Raw genomic sequence first — 19,502 nt, forward strand, 5'->3', positions numbered from 1 at the left:
CATTAACGAGATCTCATAAGATGTTGTAGGCTTCGTCGGATGTCATCTGTTTAGTTTTGGTCAGATGTTGAGGGCTGTTCAGATGTTTTATGCCAAATCAGATGTCAAGACCTGGTCAAATATTTAGGCCTTGTCAGATGTCGAGGTATGGTCTGAGGCCCTACCAGATGTGGGAGCCTTGGTTCCACCATCTGCTGCCACATTTCAACTCTGCCATATCCCATTAGTGTATCCCCATCAACTACCTTTCCGGAAATGCCAAGGCACCATCTTGCCCAATCGGACCCGACCGCACTCAGAAAACGCACATTTTCTCATGTGTCACAATTCACTGTTCATTTTTATTCACATACTTTAATCCTTTTATGCTTATATGACCTGCCTCACTGTTTCCCTCAGGATATAATATACATCTCTTTCTTACACTGGAAAAATAAGAATACATAAGGAGAAGAAGGACACACTTTCAGGAGTTGCCAACCTACAACTAAACATATGCAGCCCGGAGGGTGCGTTAAGGAATACCGAGGGAGCCCACATGAAACCCAGAAACACTCCCAAGCATGAAGGGGTTTAGGTCCGTGCACAAGGTCAGCTAAAGAGCTGAACCTCCTGGATTTAATTGGCGTCCTGTGCTCGTTATAATGTCCAAACAGCGAGGGCGAGCGTCACGGGGGCAGGAAAAACTCAAATGTTCCTTTTCTAAAAGGTTGGTATTTAAACGAGGCACTCGAACACTTTAGGTCAACGTTGACCTTATTTCTTTTCCAACGACAGCCACGTGCACATTCCCTCTGGAGTTCCCGTGGAAATGCGAGAATATCCGGCGCGTCGGAAAGCTTCTAATGCGCCTATTTTGCACCGGCGTTGTCCCCTCAAGGCTAACATTCATCTTCTGCTGTGTAAAAAAAGAGGAACTGCAATTGCACTTCCACCCACATCAAATAAAGCCGTTGTACGCTGAAACACATTCAAGGTGGTCTTTTTTTCCAGCTTGCAGGCTTTAGTTTGACTTTTTTTTTTTTTTTTTTCCTAATCCGGGGATGTATCTGAGGGACTTCCGAAGCGAGCGTCAAAAGTGTTTCTCGTGAGGGACGCCCGGGTACAACAGGCTTGGGTGTCAGGCGAAGATCAGATGTAGTATTCCTTGATGTTCTCCCGAACCGAACCGTGGGGGCGTGTCTCAGTCCTGTAGTCCATGTATACAGCATGGGCGCCCTCCCGCTTGACAACGTCGTCACGCTGGGCCTGCCGCCGCTGGTAAAGGAGGCGAGTGGCGGCAGCTAGCGCGCATGCGCCGATGAAGGCTGCCGCTGTGACCACTCCTGAGAGACAGCGGGGGAGGATCCATTAGAACAATAGAAAAGATCATTAAATCACCATTTGCAAGGTAACTTTTGCTAACAATCTCATAAATAAAGGCTTGCGTGAAATGACTGTCGCCCCCGCAAATGCAAGTGTGGAAAGTCAATTAGGATGGCACGCTGATAAGCTGCACAAAAGGCCAGGATGTGAGGGCTCTAATGGCGGCAGCGGCGTCGGGATGTAATGGGAGAGCGAGCAAATGTTGCCACCACTGACGATGATGAGAATGATTTGGAACTGCTTGGGTGATTATTGATTATTGTGCCGCTTGAGAGGTCGTCACGGATCAACTCATTTCACACAATGTGCGTACGACTGATGCATGTCATGCTATTATTACCATCGCTGTTAAAATTAAACATTGGCACATTGATATCATCTAATACAAGTGAATAAGGCAGAGTTGTTTTTTTTTTTTTTAAGGATTTATTCAACATTTATTTATCCAGCTAAGGCAACTGAGAACAGATTCTCATTTGCAAAGCCGGACATTGTATAGATTTTTCCGTTTCAACAACAACTCACTCAGGAATGTTCATGATTGTGGTTGTAGTTTGCATCGATTGCATATATATATTGTGATATGTTTTCTAATCAAAACAATATCAATCCTTCAGGCTCCATTCTGGCCATTTGCGTCCATTTCGCTTGCTTTATTGGAGCAATTTGAATTGGCGGAATGGGAATGTAATAAAATATCTCAAGGCTGGGGGGTTTATAAAATTATTTTGTTATTTGAGACTTCAGCCTTTTTACTATGTCATGGCCAACTGAAAGTCACAAAACTGCTTTTTTCTTTTTTTTAAAGGGAGCAATTTGATGTAATACTCGTTTTCCAAAAGCGGTGTTTAATAACTTACACTGCATTTGAGTTGAGAAAATTAATGAATGCAATTTTAATTTAAACCTTGGAGAAGAATTACATTTTGATATAATAAGTGGCGGGCCTCTTTGATGCCTTTAGAAAGATGACTATTAGAACCAGAGTGAAGAAATACAGGAGATTTGTGAATCCACCTCTCAATACGCTCATTTTTTGGTTATTGCGAATTTTTGATACATCTCATATTGGAACTTTTTTTTTTGTGTCACACTATACAAGATATTTACGAATAAAATCAGCCAAATTATCTTAATGTTGGAGGATGAGAATACGTAGAGAAACCACTTTGTGTTCCATATTCAACATCGTCACTTTATTGAGTATTTTGAAGTGGGCCCAAGCAACCGAAACACTGTGGCACCCCATCTATTTACTGGCGCAAAAATCCATATTTGTGTTGTAGTAGCCTCGGTTAGTCATCGATTCTCTTGAATTTCCCCGCCCTCTCAAACAAGAAAGATTTCTCTGTTGACATTTGCAGTGACACAACGCAGATGACGCTGTACTGTGTCGTCAAGCACTCCCAATCTCAGCAAAAATAATAAACACAATGAATGGTCCAGTGATTAATCAATTCAGTGGAAACTCAGTTCAAGAATGTCTCAGCTTGGGAACAATTTGCTATCTAGACTAATGTATGTACATACTGCTTCACTTTACGCATTATTTTCGGTTCACTTGAACTCGTTGCGGAAGGTTCAGTTGTGCTTTTTCTTCTCCTTCATAAACATCATTTGCTCTTTGCTCCGCCATCAGTATGGTTAAAAAAAAAACAAACAAACTGAAAACTGCAAGCAATAGTGCGTAAATGTTTTTGAAAAAAAAAAGGCAGGGTTCATTTGTGAATTCACTGCATAATTTGCTACAGCAAAATGTACCATCTGCACTAATGTGAGTTGGGTGCATTGTAAATCGGCTAGTCATGGCCGGAGACTGAGGCTCAACTTGTCCATAAAAACAGTGTGCCCGATCATAATTGGATTGAAAAAAAATTATGCATGTAAACTTAGACATTGTATGGTCAGTAGAATGCGTAATACTGATCCCATTGAATTAAAAAATAGGTTTTAAGTGCAGACATACCTGCTATGACAGCCACATCATTTTGTGTATCACGTTCGTGCTTCTTCTTTCCATTATTTGTTGTCAAAGTTTGATCTGGAAAAACACAAAACACATTTCCTGAATGGAGTCTTAATATTATTGTAAAAGGTGGCAATAAGATATTTCACTGTTGTTTATGTGGGGTATGCCAGTACACCAAGACTCACTCACGCTGTGATTGCATCTCAGCCAGGTGTAAACACAGTTCCATGTTCATAAATCAACATGACGTGAATGAAATTAGTAGCCTTCTGCTAGCTGATGCTAGGAGCTGACTCTCCATGCATCCACTTGGACGCAAGAGAGCATTTTAACACTGTCTAACCCTCAAGTGTCATTTTTAACATGCATTTACCTCCGTTAGTGGGACCTTACCTGCATGGACTGTTGCAATGCAACAACACTGTCTTTATTCAAATATGCTTATGGAAGCACCAATTACCATCACAGTACAATGACTCTTGCATCATTGTATGCTTTAAATATTTACGACCCTTGCTCAAAATTTTGTTGATGCTCCTTTGCTAGCAATTGCAAGCTCAACTCTTTTTGAATTTGCTCGTTCCTTTACTCCATCAGGTTGGATGGGGGGCCGTGCTGGCGGTGCACGACCGTTTTCAGATGTCTCCAGAGATTTTTGGTCGGATTTACTGTAAATCCGGGCTCTGGCTAGGCCACTCAAGGACATTCGGAGTTGTCTTGAAGACACTCCTTTGATATCTTGGCTGTGTGCTTAGGGTCGATGTTCTGCTGGAAGATTAACTTTCTCTGCCAAGTCAAGAACGTTCAAGACCAGGTTTTCATTTAGGGGGGTCTCTGGACATTGCTGCATTCTTCTTTTTCTCAACCCTGATTAGTCTTCCAGTTCCAGTTGGTGTGTTCCAATAAATTCAATGTAAACTCACTCACTATAGTTAAAAAAGTAAATACATAAAACAATAATGTACCACTATCACCGCAAGATCAATTTTAGCCCTAGTTGAGAGCTCAAACACACCAAATTTCAATGTCAACCTGCAGCGCACCTTGCAAAGATCGCGAAGAGGAGTCTGCCAGTGCACCGCAATTCGATTGGACCAATGGACCACGAACTGTAACCAACGAGCTTCCGGGGTTGGTAAGCGCTGCCTTGAGCAGTGCCACGTTGTTGAATTGCACCAATGAAAGGCAGCCCACAAAACCCTTCGAAGCTGCCTCGGCTACCTCCTCGTGGAATGTGTCCAACCCTGTGGAGATACAGATAGTTTAAATCTGGTCGGCTCGCACTCGATTGAAGCTTTTGATTGGCACTTTTAACAAAATGGACGACTTACTGATAACTTTACCCAAGGACAAAGTTCTGATCAAGACTAGTTCTCCGTCAAAAGATAGGGTATATTTTCTGTGGATGTCCTGGTCCACCTGTTTGAAGAGAAATCGAGTAAACAAACATTTATAAATAGTATAAAATCTATATTGTGAATACTGAGATGATGAATTATTTGATTTTCTTGTGTTGTCTGACAAATGGATGGTAATCAAGCAGTGGAAGCTTTGAAGCAAGGCAATGAACCTAACAATTGTTTTCGTAAACACCGCCGACAACACAGACTTCAATAAATCTGATGTTTGAGAACAACTTCAAATTGATTCTCTTGATCACCCTAGTGTTTCTGTAAACAACTGTGAGCCCATCAAAACCAAATGCATCTCAAACGTCCGGAAGAAGAAAATTTAATGCTTGTCCAAAGCGTCCTATCCGACTATAATAGCTGGCTTATGGACGACAATAAAATAGCGGAAGCTTAGCTAGCTTACAGCATTAGCGTCTGACCCTCGGCGCTGACTTGGCGTTTGGAGCCAGACCATCTTTACGAGGACCACCGTGGAAATAACTCATGTTATCCTTGGCACCTTTTGAAGCCGTAACAGCTCCATGATGTTTGGCTACTCTTCAAAGTTATAAACTAAACTGGCCGTCCATGCTGTTGCCCTTAGTCAGCAGGACACATTACATCCTCTATTTGTCATTAAGTCTTTTCAAAGTGTTTGGCTCCAGATACCCCACAGCACTTTTTAAACACTTGAAAAGTTCTTCCCGGGGGAGGTTTTTTTTTTTTCTTCCCACAACCCAGCCAGCTTCATTAATACCAGGCCACGAGCCCTTTGTGAAAAAGTCTCAATTTGCATAATAAAGTAATTAATCAATGCTAATGCATTCTGACAGACAGCACATTGCTACTGGAAGAAAAGCACGACATTTGAACACGGGTCCATCCACCTGAGCCTGCCTCACCTGTACGTAGATTTTTTCCTCCACTCTGTGGATTCGTACTCGGTGGAGTCGTCCATCTGCCAGGTTAGTGGCGGCAGGGCAGAAGACGTCTGGCTTCCTGTCCGTCTGCAGGTGGTACCAGATCTGCAGACTCCCTGGATGCAAAACACGAACAGCACAAATGTGAACCACGTGGCCCTTTTCTCTTTATTTAACTCACAGTTTGCCTGACGGGACTGACAAGTGTGGAAAAACAAGTGGCGTGAGGAAATAGGAAGGATGCCGTGGTCTGCAGACACGTAGGTGTTTATGTAAAAGCTGACAAGTCGGCCTTCAAAGTACCTAACAGGTTTTTTTTTCTTGTTGTTGTTCAAAATAGTCATGTAAGTGAGTCATGTAAGTCTTAAAAGAACCAAACGTAAACATTTTTGTAGAAGCTATTGTTTCCATAAACATTTATGAGACTGGCCTAAAAGAATATCTAAAATGGTTTATAAATATTTACGACACTTTATTTTTCAAAGAGCTTAAAACATGTTTTTGTGAATCAAGAATTTAGAGTCATCAAAGGTTTTTCTTATCGTCAGCTTTGGAGACAATTCAGTCTTCAGTAAACCGAGCATGTATCTGTCAAAACAAATGGACAATGAGCCTAGCTTGTTTTTGTAAATATTGAAGACAAGTAGAAGGTTTAGTTTTTCTAAATTCTAAAAACAATCTAGTCTTGCAAAAAAATCGATGTAGATGTTTCCATAATCACTGAAGACATCATCAACAACCCTAGCAAGGCTATTTCTGTGAAATCTGGATTTCAGTATCTAAAGTAGATGCTACTTTGTCTTTTTGAGAACGTTGACAACAATTGAACATATGTCTTGTTTTCCAAGAGTTTGAGGACCATTTACAGTCTTTTTTGTGAATGAGTCTGATAAAGATTCAAGAGTGTGTTTCTTCAAAAAACATCAGTGAAAACAATTTTATGCTCAATTTACCCAACATGAGTATTTTTGTAAACACTAAAACCATTTGGCTTGTTCAACGTAACAGAGTTAGACTTCCAGTGAGGTCACTCAGGCAATTTAGGGTTTCATACAAACTAACATATTTGCACAAGGGTTTTCAAGGGATTTCTAATTATCCAGTAGCCTTCTAAGAAAATGAGCAAACACAATGGAACCATTAGAATAAGAGTGGTTGCTGGAAATATGACTTTATACACCTATATAGATAAAAAACAGAGGTTTGCAGCTAGAATATTCATTTACCACATTAACAGTGTATTCCTGATTAGTTTAGTGTTATCCTCACTGAAAAATTGTGATTTTATTTGAAAAATAAAGACATTTCTACGTGACCCCAAATTTTTGAAGGGTTGTGTGAACGCACCGTTCCTGGCCACAATTACAGCAATGTACTGGCGGCTGAGGGTGCTGACTGACAACAGCAAGGCGGGACTCTGCGAGGTGATGAAGCTGAAGGAAAAGTCTTCTCTGGCCCGACTGCTGCTGCTGCTCTCCGCCTGCAAGCTTTTGTTCAGCATCACAGAGAAAGGCTCCTGAAGTGTGTAGGTCAGCGATGACTCTTTGTCGAAGGACACCGACACCTCTGCGCAAACACCACAATCACAATTCAAAAAACGTGTACACCGTGACAGGATTAGATACAAAAATGAAAAAGACTCAAAGTAACTCCCTGTACTCATTTTTACACTTTCTGGAAAATCCTTTCATTATTTTGAACGTATTGGAATGTATGGAAATAGCTGAATTTATCAAACCTGGGCTGAATTACATTTAGTATTTTCCATGGTGAACACTATCTACCTAAAGCGCAAGGTCCTCTTCGAAGCTGAACACAAGCTGTCGGGATGTTTCCTGTGCAAAACCAACATCACAAAAACGACAAGCTAAGCTGCGGCCGTGGCGTACATTCCCCTCATAAAGTGGCCTTTTCTTATTAATACAAACCGCTAAGTCATTCTGACAGAACTCGCCTTTATGCTCAATAGTAAATCCTTTCCTGATATTTTGTTTGGCGGCTTTACATGTTTATTGGACCTCAACCAGACTTCCTTAGGTATGGAAAAAAAAGAACCATCATTGATGACCCCACCCTATTAAAGTACTTGCTCTCATGCTCCGCGTTAAATGTACTAAGCGTATGTTGTATGGCCTCATCGTGAAACGTCCTCGCCAAGAGCACATAATGTTCTTTTGTTCCCAACGTGGCCCCCCCAAAAAACAATTTGTTTGCCGTCAACGACAGCGCCTGCAAATGAGAATCGAACAACTGTCGTCACGCTGTGAAGTCACGCTTGATTGATATCTTCCTACCATGGCGCCACGTGGCGTCTTTCTTTCTACATACAGACATCATTGGTTTGGCTGCTATATTTCATTGCCGACCGGACGAGTGGACTGAGACTGCATTTCGAGATCTTGTACTGTTTGAAATAAGGGTGCGAGTCCAAACGTGTACCGATAACTCAAGCTAGAATCAACTGTAATTATGCTACCACAGCCAAACGTGGAAGCACACAAGTGAACTCTTTGAGGCTACTACACCTGGAATAAGAAATTGCACCGTGGTACCTAGAACTAATTTTAGCCAATGTCAAAGGAACTGCATGCCTACTTGGCTTTTTTCATAATTCTGACAGGACGATGGTGGGGAGAGGAAAAAGACTATAATTGGTCAAATTAAATGACTCCTTTGGTATCTTTTGTGACTTTTCCTTTGTGTTATGAATTTGATGGATGGAGTTGACATGTTTTTGTGTACATTTTCGGTGTGTACACCTCTATTCTTTCACATTCCAAAAACATGCATGGTGTGAATGTCTTAGGTGTGATCATGTTTTTCTGAGCTTCTACTTGCCACACTCTGTACCCTAAATCTGATAGAGTGCCATCAGGGTGTTTATAGCAGAAATGGTTCCTGGTAACAATGTGGTCACAAGAAAGCAAACATGTGCCTCTCTCAAGAGTCTTCTCCTACAAGGGATGGTAGGGACTAAAAAAGCCAATGATCCGAAACAGTAAGTCGTTTAGGCGAACCTACCGACCGAATCGCCAAGATAAAAGAAGCGCGTCGCGGTAGATAAAATAAATGGAGCCCAACAGGGCCGTTAAAAAAAAAAAAAAAAAAAATGGCCGAGTGAAATCTTCACACTGCAGGGAAAAAGGGGAACAAATGATTGGACTCGGCCTTCCAGAGAAATAAGAAGCTTGCCTTAATCCTTGCAGAGGACGGTGGCAAGAGAGGACACAAATATGACGCTGAATGTGTCGTCAAGGTGACAGCTGGACTTTGTTGAAATCGTTTCAGTAATAAGTAGGTGAAAATGTTAGCTGTCACTACTTTGTGTCCAGTAAGAGGATTAGAATCCCTCGTTGTTGTCTGACTGGCCGCTTTATTAAAGAAGGCCATTTATATAACATGGATCCCTAATTTAGGGTCAGAGGATTGGATATACTAATTAGTCACAAAACACGTGTGGGAATAAGGTTAAAGTGGAAGTCCACAGTGACTAGCTGAGAAGATAACATAGCAGTCTTCATATTTATTCAATGCTTTTAAAAAAAATAATAATAATAAGTTTCAAACAAATGGATTTAGATGCACGACACCAGTCACACAGAATCAAATCAGAATCAAAGTCCTTTGGAGGCCCCTTAGTGCTTGATATATTTTGTTGATCACAAAAAAATTTCCATCAGTAAAATAATTGGGTTTTTATATATGCAGTGAGGAGAATGCCTGAATGAACGTCATAAATGAATCAGCCAGTTTTGTGCTCAGAAGAAAATGCAACAAACATTTCCATGATTAGTTGGTAGAGGGCTACTCAGCTAATCACAGGTCACGATATTATAGACTTAGTCAATCTACCGCGCAAGTCATCTTGTCCTCTCTGGAACATTTTTCGACCTCTGCGCAACAATGGAACAGATGGGAGCCGCCCATAACCAAATATGGCCAAACCGGAACACTCATCAGCCGCATGAAGTCTACGTAAGGTGTGACCTGTTTCGAGCGTGAAGACAGCTGGGATAGATGCCCTCCTCGGCGACCCTAATGAGAACTAGCGGTAGAGAAAATGGGCACCTTCCAGTGGACAGCAATGATGTACGGCATTGACAGAACATGGGGGAAAATATTGATCCACCAACTTGTGTTCCATCCGACAGCAACAATATTGAAGGGATGACAGCGTATGTTGCTCTCTTCATTTTAAAATGAAAAAATAGTTTGATGCAGAGCAAATGTGGGAAAACAGCTTTCTGTTTGGTGATTACAAACTTCACATTTAAAAAAATTTTTACCAACTGAAAATAAACAACATTGGAGCTGTGTGTTTTTTGTTATGGGACAACTGGGCTTATCAAGAGAGAATATGGGGCAACAGTATTGTTACCTGATGCATTTCTAATTATAACAGGCGATACGGAAGACTGCAAAACAATATCCCTGACCAGCATGCAGTGAATGGAGCGTTACCTTGGTTACAAGAGGTCCCGGCATAAGCCGACTGGGAGCAGTCACACGCGTAGCCGTTGCTTTTCTCAATGCAGCGCCCCCTGTTGTGGCACAGGCTGCTGGAGCCACTGCAGTACCCGGGGCACCCGGCGCTCACGCCCGGAGTCACCTTGGCCCGCTCCTCCAGGTCCAGGCTCCGCCCATTTACCATCAGGCTCCTCACGCAGCCCAAGAAGCCCCGCTGTAAAGACGTCGTTCCGCCTGCGACGACAACGATTTCGCCGCGTGTCATGATGAATTAACGGCTTGATTGACTTCATTTTATGCTTGTTGTGGATTCGTAATTAACCGTAAGAGAACGAATCAAATTATGAACTTATTTGAAATGTTATCTCATTATCTTCTTCTCATTCTGACAAATAGAACATTTATAATTTTGCCCAAGCTAGACCATTTGGACATAACCTAGACTTTGTGATTTGGCCTTGACATGACTTTTGTGTACGGATCTGTGATTGTGGCGCATGCAGCGGACACATCAACATACACGGCCAAATTGGCAATAGTCAAACCAAGTAAAGTAAAAAGCATGCTGGAATATGCAAGACTCCATCTTACCCACAAAAAGCTGACTGCTTAGCTTCAAGGGTAGTTGACGGTCCACGGGAGCAGAGAGGAAGCGTGCAGGAAGCTGGTCGACCTGTAGCGAGGCCTCCTTGACGTTGTGCTCCACCCTTACGTAGTGCCACTGGCGGTCATTCAGGGGCATGTGCGACTTGACGGACAGGACCGCCGCACCGCTTCCGACGTCAAAGGAAAAGGACACCATGGACGGCGCTGATTGGCCACAAAGACACACATTATAAGATGAACCTGACTCGGATGAGTATTCTTCCCTCAATGCAAACAACGGCACAACCCCACTCCCCTCCTCGCTCAGATTTGTCGGCAAAGCTCCCCTGTAATCAACAGTAAATAACAGCACCATCACCTCTACTACAATCCACGGCCGCATTTGCTTGTGAATAGAAATTCTCTGTGCACTCGTCATGCTGCCAGACAAGTACAAGCTTCACAGAGTGCATTCTTTCATTATTTACATACATTTTCATAGCAGATTGCATTAGCCTCAATGGAAGTTTCCAATATTTCAACGCTCTCACTAGCTTTGTATTATTGAGGTCAAATTCAAGCTCTTTCAACATTTTTTGCACTATACTGCTAAGGTCTATTATATATTCATATCCATAGTATGTTGCTTTGCACAGCATTTGTATTGTCCTAGAAAAAATAGGAACTGGTTCTTTTTTATCTTCAACATTTTTTTGTCTGTTTTGCCATACAGTGGATCCCCGCATACTAATTTTTTAAATATACTTTTTTATCTTTTCAAAGTTTACTTTTTTCTTGATGGGAACCATTTTTCATGAATAAAAAAATAAATATAAAATAATAATAAATAACAAATAACCATAGTATTAATAATGACAATATTTGCAAATTAAATTGCATAATTAAATATGCACTATTTTCAAATCATTTGAAAATTTAGTATTACAAAAAAAAAACACAAAATCAAGAATTTTATACTTGTGTGCCCAAATTGCATTACCATGAATATTGGAACTATTGTTTAGTTTGTTGTTTATAAAGCCATAATAGCTGAAATTTTATTCATGCAGCGTAGCCAATATTTATCTAGTTTGAATGGTGTGGTGCTTATGTGCATTGTTGCACACTCTACGGCGCATGACTGTTGACTCACAGCTGAGCTCCACTCTGACAAAGTCTTTGAGGCCCAGGCTCTCCACAAAAACTCCCGAGGGAGCGCTGGTTTTGAAGTAGAAGGAGATGTCTGAGGCAGGCTCGGCCGGTGAGGTGGGAAAATAGAGGTAAGATGACTCTTGGTAGAAAGTGGCTGCATTCCACATGGACCCTGGAGGAGAAACAGATGGAAATAAATGAGTTCCACTATTATGAAAAGATTGACTGAATTTTAAAAATGATAATAAATTCACATGCACAGTAATTTTAAGCCTTAATAGGATTACAATGAAGTCCCCTTTTCCCAGAAGAGCATTTATATATATTTTTTTGTGTGTGAAAAAGTACAAGGAAAATTCAGAATTTTATTAGAATGTCATCATATTGTCGCAGTAACATGACAAGAAACTTTTCTTTTCCAATCTCATTCTCCAAATTGATTTCTCAAATGGTTATCCCCAAACCGAACTGTACCACTTGACACTGCATTATAGTCTAAATCCCTGATAGAAACTTGAACAAATGAGTCAATTCTACTACAGTCTCTAGCTGATGGCCAAGTCAAGTTTCTCTGAGTCATTTTTCTGCCTCTGGCCAAGGTCTTCATCCAGGATATGAGTGATCACCTACTGTCTCCATAACAACGCAGATAGCCGATGCGGTAGACGGCCTGCGAGCCGGCTCTGCCGATATCTCCGATCACTATCTGGCTCACTGGTAGGTGGTCTTTGTAGGAGAGGACGCCCGTGTCGTTGGCCCTGTGACAGACATCGAACAAATGAGTGAATAAGCAAACACAAACAGAGGGGGGTGTCCCTCAGGGCCCGGGCGCCTCGACGGGTATCGAGATAAAGGCTCCTATTCTTCTGCATTAGTGCAGAAGGCAGGGTAAAGACATTAAAGCAATTCATCACGAGGGAGACAAGCGCCTTTGGAAATATGCAAACAGAGCTGAAGCCGGGCTGGATTTGGAGTTTGGAGTGGATTAACGCACAAAATGCAGACACTCCAAGCGTTTAATACAGCAAAATTCAAATGAAGGTTTAGCTTCTTCTCACAAAATTTCAACTACTTTTCATTTTATCTATATCTTCCAAATGGAATACACTGGATGGGGGTTCAGCTTTAAAATTGAATTATCCCACTAGTCTAGCATATCGTAATCATTTTCTGACATTGTTTTAAAACGTACAGAACAACATCACTAAATGAAGATGGATGAAAACAAATGTCGAGATCACTGCGACATACCACATGTCAGCATCGGCATCGCAATTGCAGAAGTAGTTCATGTCCACACAGTTCTCCTCCAGGCTGCAGGAGCACTGCTGGATTCCCGGCAGAAACCCACCCCAGTAGCTCCGCTTCTCGCCGTGCCGGTCCAGCCACCAAGACATTGGACTGCCATCTACCATGAAAGAAAAGCAGAAATTGTCTACTTCAGCAAAATTTAACAGTTACACCAAGGTGCCTATTGTCTTCTATGGGTGCGTGCCAAGAATTCATCCTTGACGTGAACCCTAAAACAGGACAACTGACAAGAGTTCAATTTACAGCAGATAGCCATCATTGAGTTGTAGGGCAAAATCGAGCCGGTATGCCAAGTTTTATACAAAGGAGAAAATTCGACAGTCTTTCAAGTATCAACACAGGAATGCATGCCAACAGTTTGTCCTTGGCATGGCTTCCAAAACATACAATGTGCGAATTAAGTGTCCCCAGTAGGAGCAGAACAACAGACTACCAACATCAACAGCGACTGACCAGATGTTCAGATAATCACTAATAATCTGGCAAAATCTAGCATTAATACCAAGGACCGGGTCAGCCCGTGAATAGCGAAAATCCGTGAATAATTCTTCCCTATAAATTGACACTGTAATTCACCTGTTCCAGCTTCCGAATCACAAATCACGCCAGAATTAAACTCCGATCTGCCAACTGACATTTGATTTGGAGACGATTCAAGGTTTACAAAGTGTACATGGTCAAAGGAGGAATGAATGGCCTCATCCAACCGGTTGTGTAGCAGATGTTTTGCTGGTATCCTAAAAATTAGGTCATCCCTGACTGTGATCTTGATCAGTGATCCGATCAGGGTGCCAACGATAAGGGAAGCAGATTGCTTTGGTGTTAACATGGTTTTAAGCATTAAGTAGTGTATAAAAAATATCGCACAACTACAAACCGCTACTATGACAACATTGGCAATACAAGCTATACCTGACGTGAAAAGGTGAAGGTTATCCGTTAAGTTGCAGCTACGCTGTTCACTGATTCCCAGAAGACATCCCCAAGCACGACCCAGTTGTTACTTTCGCAAGGACAAAACGACGGTTTCGACCTTATAAGTTTGGGCAACGGGCCAAAGATCATCATGCCGAGCCAGAATTCAGACAGCATCTGGCATATTGTTACACTTGATCAGAATTGTCGTTTCTTTCACCATTGTGAGTCGGTCCCTTGTTTTTGTTGCCACAAAGACCCGAGAGGATGCTCAAAGTCACGACTTTGACCTTCAGGTGTATTTTTTATGTTTTGTCCATCTCAAGTTTCTTTTTCACATGGTTTAAATTTAGAGGAGCAAATACAGAATATGCTTTTAACATCTGCACAGTACTCAGCATGCATGCGCAGGGGGTTTATACCAATGCATTTGGACAGAAGCTATGAGATCTGGAACTCTTTTAAAGTTTAAAGTCCTTCACTAGGTTCATTTGCTTGTAAAATATTGATACTTAAATGCAGCTACAAGGCTTTGAGAAGAAAATCTGCTTTATTTTAGCATTTGGGGTCTTGAAATCCAAAGTGACTTTACAACACAAACACAAAGGTTGTGCTTAAAGAATGCTTATGTTGGAGCTGCTACAACAGCTAGTGATGCCTAACAAGCTCCCCGCGAATGTAACGGAATGCCACGGCATAGAAAAAATGACCTTTCATCGCCTCCTCTGCGGGGTTAAGTATGGCGGCCTCAATCATCGCACAGACACGTAAGCCTGCATTGCAAATGAAGCCGGTTTGCAGGGAAAAGCCCATTAAGCCTCTTGTCACTAAACATAATCAAGTGTCACATGCTGCAGTGCTCTCTGCCCATCCAGCATGCATTAGGGCCGCATTAGGCAGCGCATTTATGTATGGCCACAAAAGTCATATTAGTCTAAGTCACACAGCGGGACTCAGACACCAGCAATTCTCTCTGAAATCACCTCTGAATGGGATGCAATGACCTATGACTAACAGTCCAATGCCTTATTAGAACCAAAATGAGAAAAAGTTTCTTGGTAAGCAACGACCAAAGAGCAGACAACAAGGAAAAGCAATGTGGGTGACGGCAACATTAGCATGCAAGCTAACCTTTGTGCTACCAAGGTTGGAAATAAAACATTCCTCATTGTCTTTAGCATTAGCTGCCATCCTTGATTGGTTTGATTTCTTTGCCGATTATTTTCAAAACACTAATCAGCCCCCCGAAAATAAGAAAAAGCGACAATCAATACTTTCTGTTCGAGATGTCGCGATAACCTTGGTGAGACTGCAAATTAATGAATGAGTAGCTTGATTTTGTTGAGCAGGTGCTGTTCCAAGGTCCGATAGCAGAGCCCTTTGGTGTTTATCACGACACAATCTGAGTGTTAGACGCTTAGAAAATACTGAAAATACAAACTGCAAACTAATCAGTTTCATGCCCGTTGTTTTATTGGATTTGCAGCGAAAATGTCAAACTTTGGGTGGGGGACTGGAAAGCCCGCTTTGCTGCTTACTAAATAAAATGCTTACCACTAGCAAAAAAAAAACAAAAAAAAACAAATGAATGCCCATAGCCTTCCAATCAGGTAGTAAAAATCGATGCAGGTGATAAGAAATGTGAAATTGCTTGCTAATTATTTCAGAATGGTCCAGCCGAAATGCCAAAGGTATAAACAAATTGAGAATGACAAATAATCCTCTGATTCTATTCCTTTAAGTAGCAAAGATGACATTACAGCAATTTGGCTGCTTACTTAGTCTGGAAAAATTGCCTTTATCCCTTCAATTTTGAATCTTCTACTCAAAACAAACAAGAAAAACAACCTTAAAAAAGCAAAAGCATAACTGTCCCATTGAGACACCTTTGGCTTCATATACAGCGCAAAATATGCCCTCTAATAGTCGGACGCTCGGTAAACATTCTGAAGCAATGTGCTGGTACCTTTGCTTTTATCGCCTTGATTTTGGATACACTTGCAAAAAGCGTTTCAACAACATAGCCAAAGAAAGCGAAAGGGAGCTGCTATTAAGTGGAAGAATAATAAATGTTCGTATAGGCAACGGCAATTTGGGATTTGCACGATAAGTAGAAGAAAAATGTGTTAGTGTCTCACAATATCATTAGGGTGAATACTTGACTCTCTTGCATTCGCACAATAACTCTAAATATAGCAGCAGGACGTTGGCGGAATTCTGGAACGTAATTACTTCTTCACTGTTGTCTTAATGACGACCGCATGGCTCCCAGTGACGAGCATCAGTCAGACGAAGCCAGGAACACCTGCTACTCGAATCATCTACGGTCGAGCATCGCAACACGGACATTAAATGCCTGAACAACATCTGCATCTTAAGTGAACAGCAGAGGCTGACGGGAAAGCTGGCAGAAGGAGGTCACGTAATCCAGCCTCCTCGACTCGGCAAGGCGAGTTTTCCTAGATGCGAGCTCATCTGTTGTTGGCACAGGAAGGCATCTGTAAACCCGGCAGGCTGGTTGCAACAGATGTCGTTGATTGTCTTTCCTGTAAATTAACGCGATAAATGTTCATAAAGTCGCTTGATGTTGTCGTCGGGAGAGTGTTTACCTGGCACACGAATGTTCTTTGTGTCTTTAAGTTTCAATCAAGCAAAACACAATGACACATCCTGGAATCGCTCCACAGGAGATTTTGAAGCAAAACATCTTTACTTGCAGCTAAGCGACTGTGTTGATGGAGCTAGAACTTTCTCTCCTGGCTACTCTGTATCAAGCCCCATAGCTCACAATCAAAACTAGGAAGAATAGGTTTCAATTTCAATACATGCTTGATTCATGCTATTCTTGAGCAAACAGCTGCCTGATTGGCCTGGTGAAAGAGCAAGTACTACTTGATTGGTTTTGGACAGAAATACAGAAAGGTAAATGCTTCTGATTTAGTTAATAGTAAAAATACAACTACTTAAATGGTCAGATCTCATAATTTCCTTTGGGCCCAAGAGAGTTATGTGTTCCTATGGGAAAAGTGTCTTCTGATATGGTTGCAAGGAATGAATTATTTCCTGACTTGGAGCGTTTGCTTCCTGATTGGCTTACACAGGAAGTAGTGTTATTTGATTAAGTTTGCTTGAATATCGCTTGACTGTAATCAATTACCTGATTATATAACAGTGATCATGGTGCTATCTGATTGGTTTAATAAGTGCTACCAGATTTGATTAAAGGAATTGAAGGGCCAACTCACTGGATTACAGACAGTTGAGTGCTTCCTCCTTGTGGGTTTATAGATAAAGCCCCACAGTGTGGAGCACCTTACTGGTCAAGGGCAAAAAGACAATTACACAATTGGGTTGTCAGGACTAACACACTAGCTCACTGAGATTTGGTGGGTTATGCATTATTATTATTATTTTTTTCTATATAAAGGAAGTACCGGAAAGTGCTCTCTGATTGTGATACAGGAAATGAGGTGTTGACTGATTGGGTCAGGGTGGTTTGTAATTGGATGCGAGTGAGTAAGGCTCTTCTTGATTTGGTTATAGGAAGTCACATGCTTCTTGAGTAGGATAACAAAAAGTAACATACTGCTTGATGGCGTTAAAAGCAGTAGATTGCTTCAACACCGGGTTACAGGAAGTCAGGTTCTTCCTGATTGGGTTACAGGAAGTCATGTGTCACCTGACTGGTTACAAGGTGCCTCCCGATTGAGTTACAGGAAGCCAAGTGCCTTTCGATTGGGTTAGACTAAGTGAGGTGCTTCCTGATTGGGATAAAATAAGTAAGGTACTGCCGGATGGTGTTAAAAGAAGTAGATTAGGTTGTTCGTACAGTATAATGAGATTAACAAAACAGTCATCACCTTTTGTGTTGAAGAGACGGGACCTCTTGCAGTTGTAAACCACTTCTTGTTGGCAGTGCTCTGACCTTGACACAATCGTTTGGAGTTGTTCCGGCGAGGCGCCGTAGTCAAGCACCATGATGTGAGGCCTCTGCAGTGATGAGGCCTGGACTTGGACTGGCGCGGTGCTGTTGTGGCTCAACACGGTCCAAACTTTCTCTTCTACAAAAAACAAGTTCATCTGACTCCACAAACCTATTTCAAACAACATCCCCCAATTTACCCACACATAAAAAGATACATTTGCAAGCAGGTTTGTGTTCCGGAACAACAATTAAATTACTGCTGCAGGTCTGACTCACCAAGTCACTTCTATTAAATAATTAACCTTCCCATCCAGTGTTAGTTAAACTTGCGTTCAGTGCAGCTGTGTGTTTTATAATGCTACGCTTCAAATGTGATTACTCGGCTCAGTTGCACCATCTAATTCTGCAGTCCGCTCATAAATTAATTGGTCATGAATCTTGAAACGACTGCCGGCAGAGAGAGGTGTCGAGTGAACTGACAGCTGGGATGCATATTACATTGCACAGGTTGGTTATCTCCATACAAAAGAGCCTGGCATCTTTATTTTCCAATTCAAAACAAAAACGAAAATGCACCCTTGTGGTCCTTTTCTCATTCATGTACAGGATTGAATTATGTGTTTTCCAATAATAAATAAATCTGTAAATCACCCTGGATATTTTTAGTGAATGTCACCATAAAGTGGTTTGTACTCCAGCCTGGAGGATGACACTCGCTTGTAATGCAGACATATCTCAACATCACAGACGAGGCCCATCTGTGCATTCGCTGACATTTACCATCCGTGCAAAAGCTAATTAATTCCCCTCTGCACCTGTCAGCCACCCCCTCCACATGAAAACTAAGAAAGAAAATAGCAAACAAACAATATTTCCAACTAGCTGATCCTTTGTTTGTCGAGTGAAATTAGATGAGCACTCTATCTTAACTGAGCTTGCAGTACACCGTGTCTTCGTGTTTACACTTCCTTTGAGAAAATCCCCACTCACGTTATGATTATGCATGACAGGTCGTCATGCTGAGAGCTATTTGCATCTCGGATGTATTTTGTAATTGAGGTCAAGTCGTGGGATCTTTATGTAAAGCTAAGGCGTCAAAAAAAAAAAAAAACAGACAAAAAAAACCCCCCACAATAGACAGTAGCGTCCCACCTCCTGTAGTGCGTCTAACTTTGCAAAGTTGAGATTTTTCTGAGCGGCGTCAAAAGCAAGCATTTGTGTGTTCAAACGATCGATTCAAATATTGATAACTGCACACATTCTGCCTCGGTTTAGTATAGAATACTTGCATGCTAGCACACCACGAATCGAAATTGTGGGCTCACCTGTCATGTTACAGTACACCTGCGTGGCCCCTAGGGGACCGCTGCCATCTGGGTCAATAGAATAAAAGCCAGAGGAGCCACCAGTCAGCTTGTAGGCTTCGCAGGATGACTCGTAGATGGCTGCAAAGGTGGAAGAACAATTTTCAACTCTAATAGTCCCATTAACTCTAAATGAAA

At 41.7% G+C, this 19,502-nt stretch overlaps 1 protein-coding gene across 1 annotated transcript in view; it reads right to left on the reverse strand.

The window, feature by feature from the left end:
* Positions 1-367: 367 nt before the first annotated feature.
* LOC147050865 (contactin-associated protein-like 5) overlaps positions 368-19,502 on the reverse strand; it is a 64,049-nt gene continuing 44,914 nt past the window's right edge. Inside the window, exons 12-24 of the mRNA XM_085920167.1 lie at positions 19,326-19,445; positions 17,936-18,136; positions 13,101-13,257; positions 12,480-12,607; positions 11,851-12,021; positions 10,704-10,922; positions 10,107-10,346; positions 6,993-7,211; positions 5,628-5,761; positions 4,666-4,753; positions 4,378-4,578; positions 3,332-3,406; positions 368-1,325 (exon numbers count right to left, since the gene is read on the reverse strand). Of these exons, the coding sequence (XP_085776293.1) occupies positions 1,132-1,325; positions 3,332-3,406; positions 4,378-4,578; positions 4,666-4,753; positions 5,628-5,761; positions 6,993-7,211; positions 10,107-10,346; positions 10,704-10,922; positions 11,851-12,021; positions 12,480-12,607; positions 13,101-13,257; positions 17,936-18,136; positions 19,326-19,445 (2,147 nt within the window). The 3' untranslated portion in view covers positions 368-1,131. The remainder of the gene's footprint in view (positions 1,326-3,331; positions 3,407-4,377; positions 4,579-4,665; positions 4,754-5,627; positions 5,762-6,992; positions 7,212-10,106; positions 10,347-10,703; positions 10,923-11,850; positions 12,022-12,479; positions 12,608-13,100; positions 13,258-17,935; positions 18,137-19,325; positions 19,446-19,502) is intronic.

The sequence above is a fragment of the Syngnathus leptorhynchus genome, chromosome 9, assembly GCF_054491065.1.
Source record: "Syngnathus leptorhynchus isolate UIUO chromosome 9, UIUO_Slep, whole genome shotgun sequence".
Lineage (NCBI taxonomy): Eukaryota > Metazoa > Chordata > Actinopteri > Syngnathiformes > Syngnathidae > Syngnathus > Syngnathus leptorhynchus.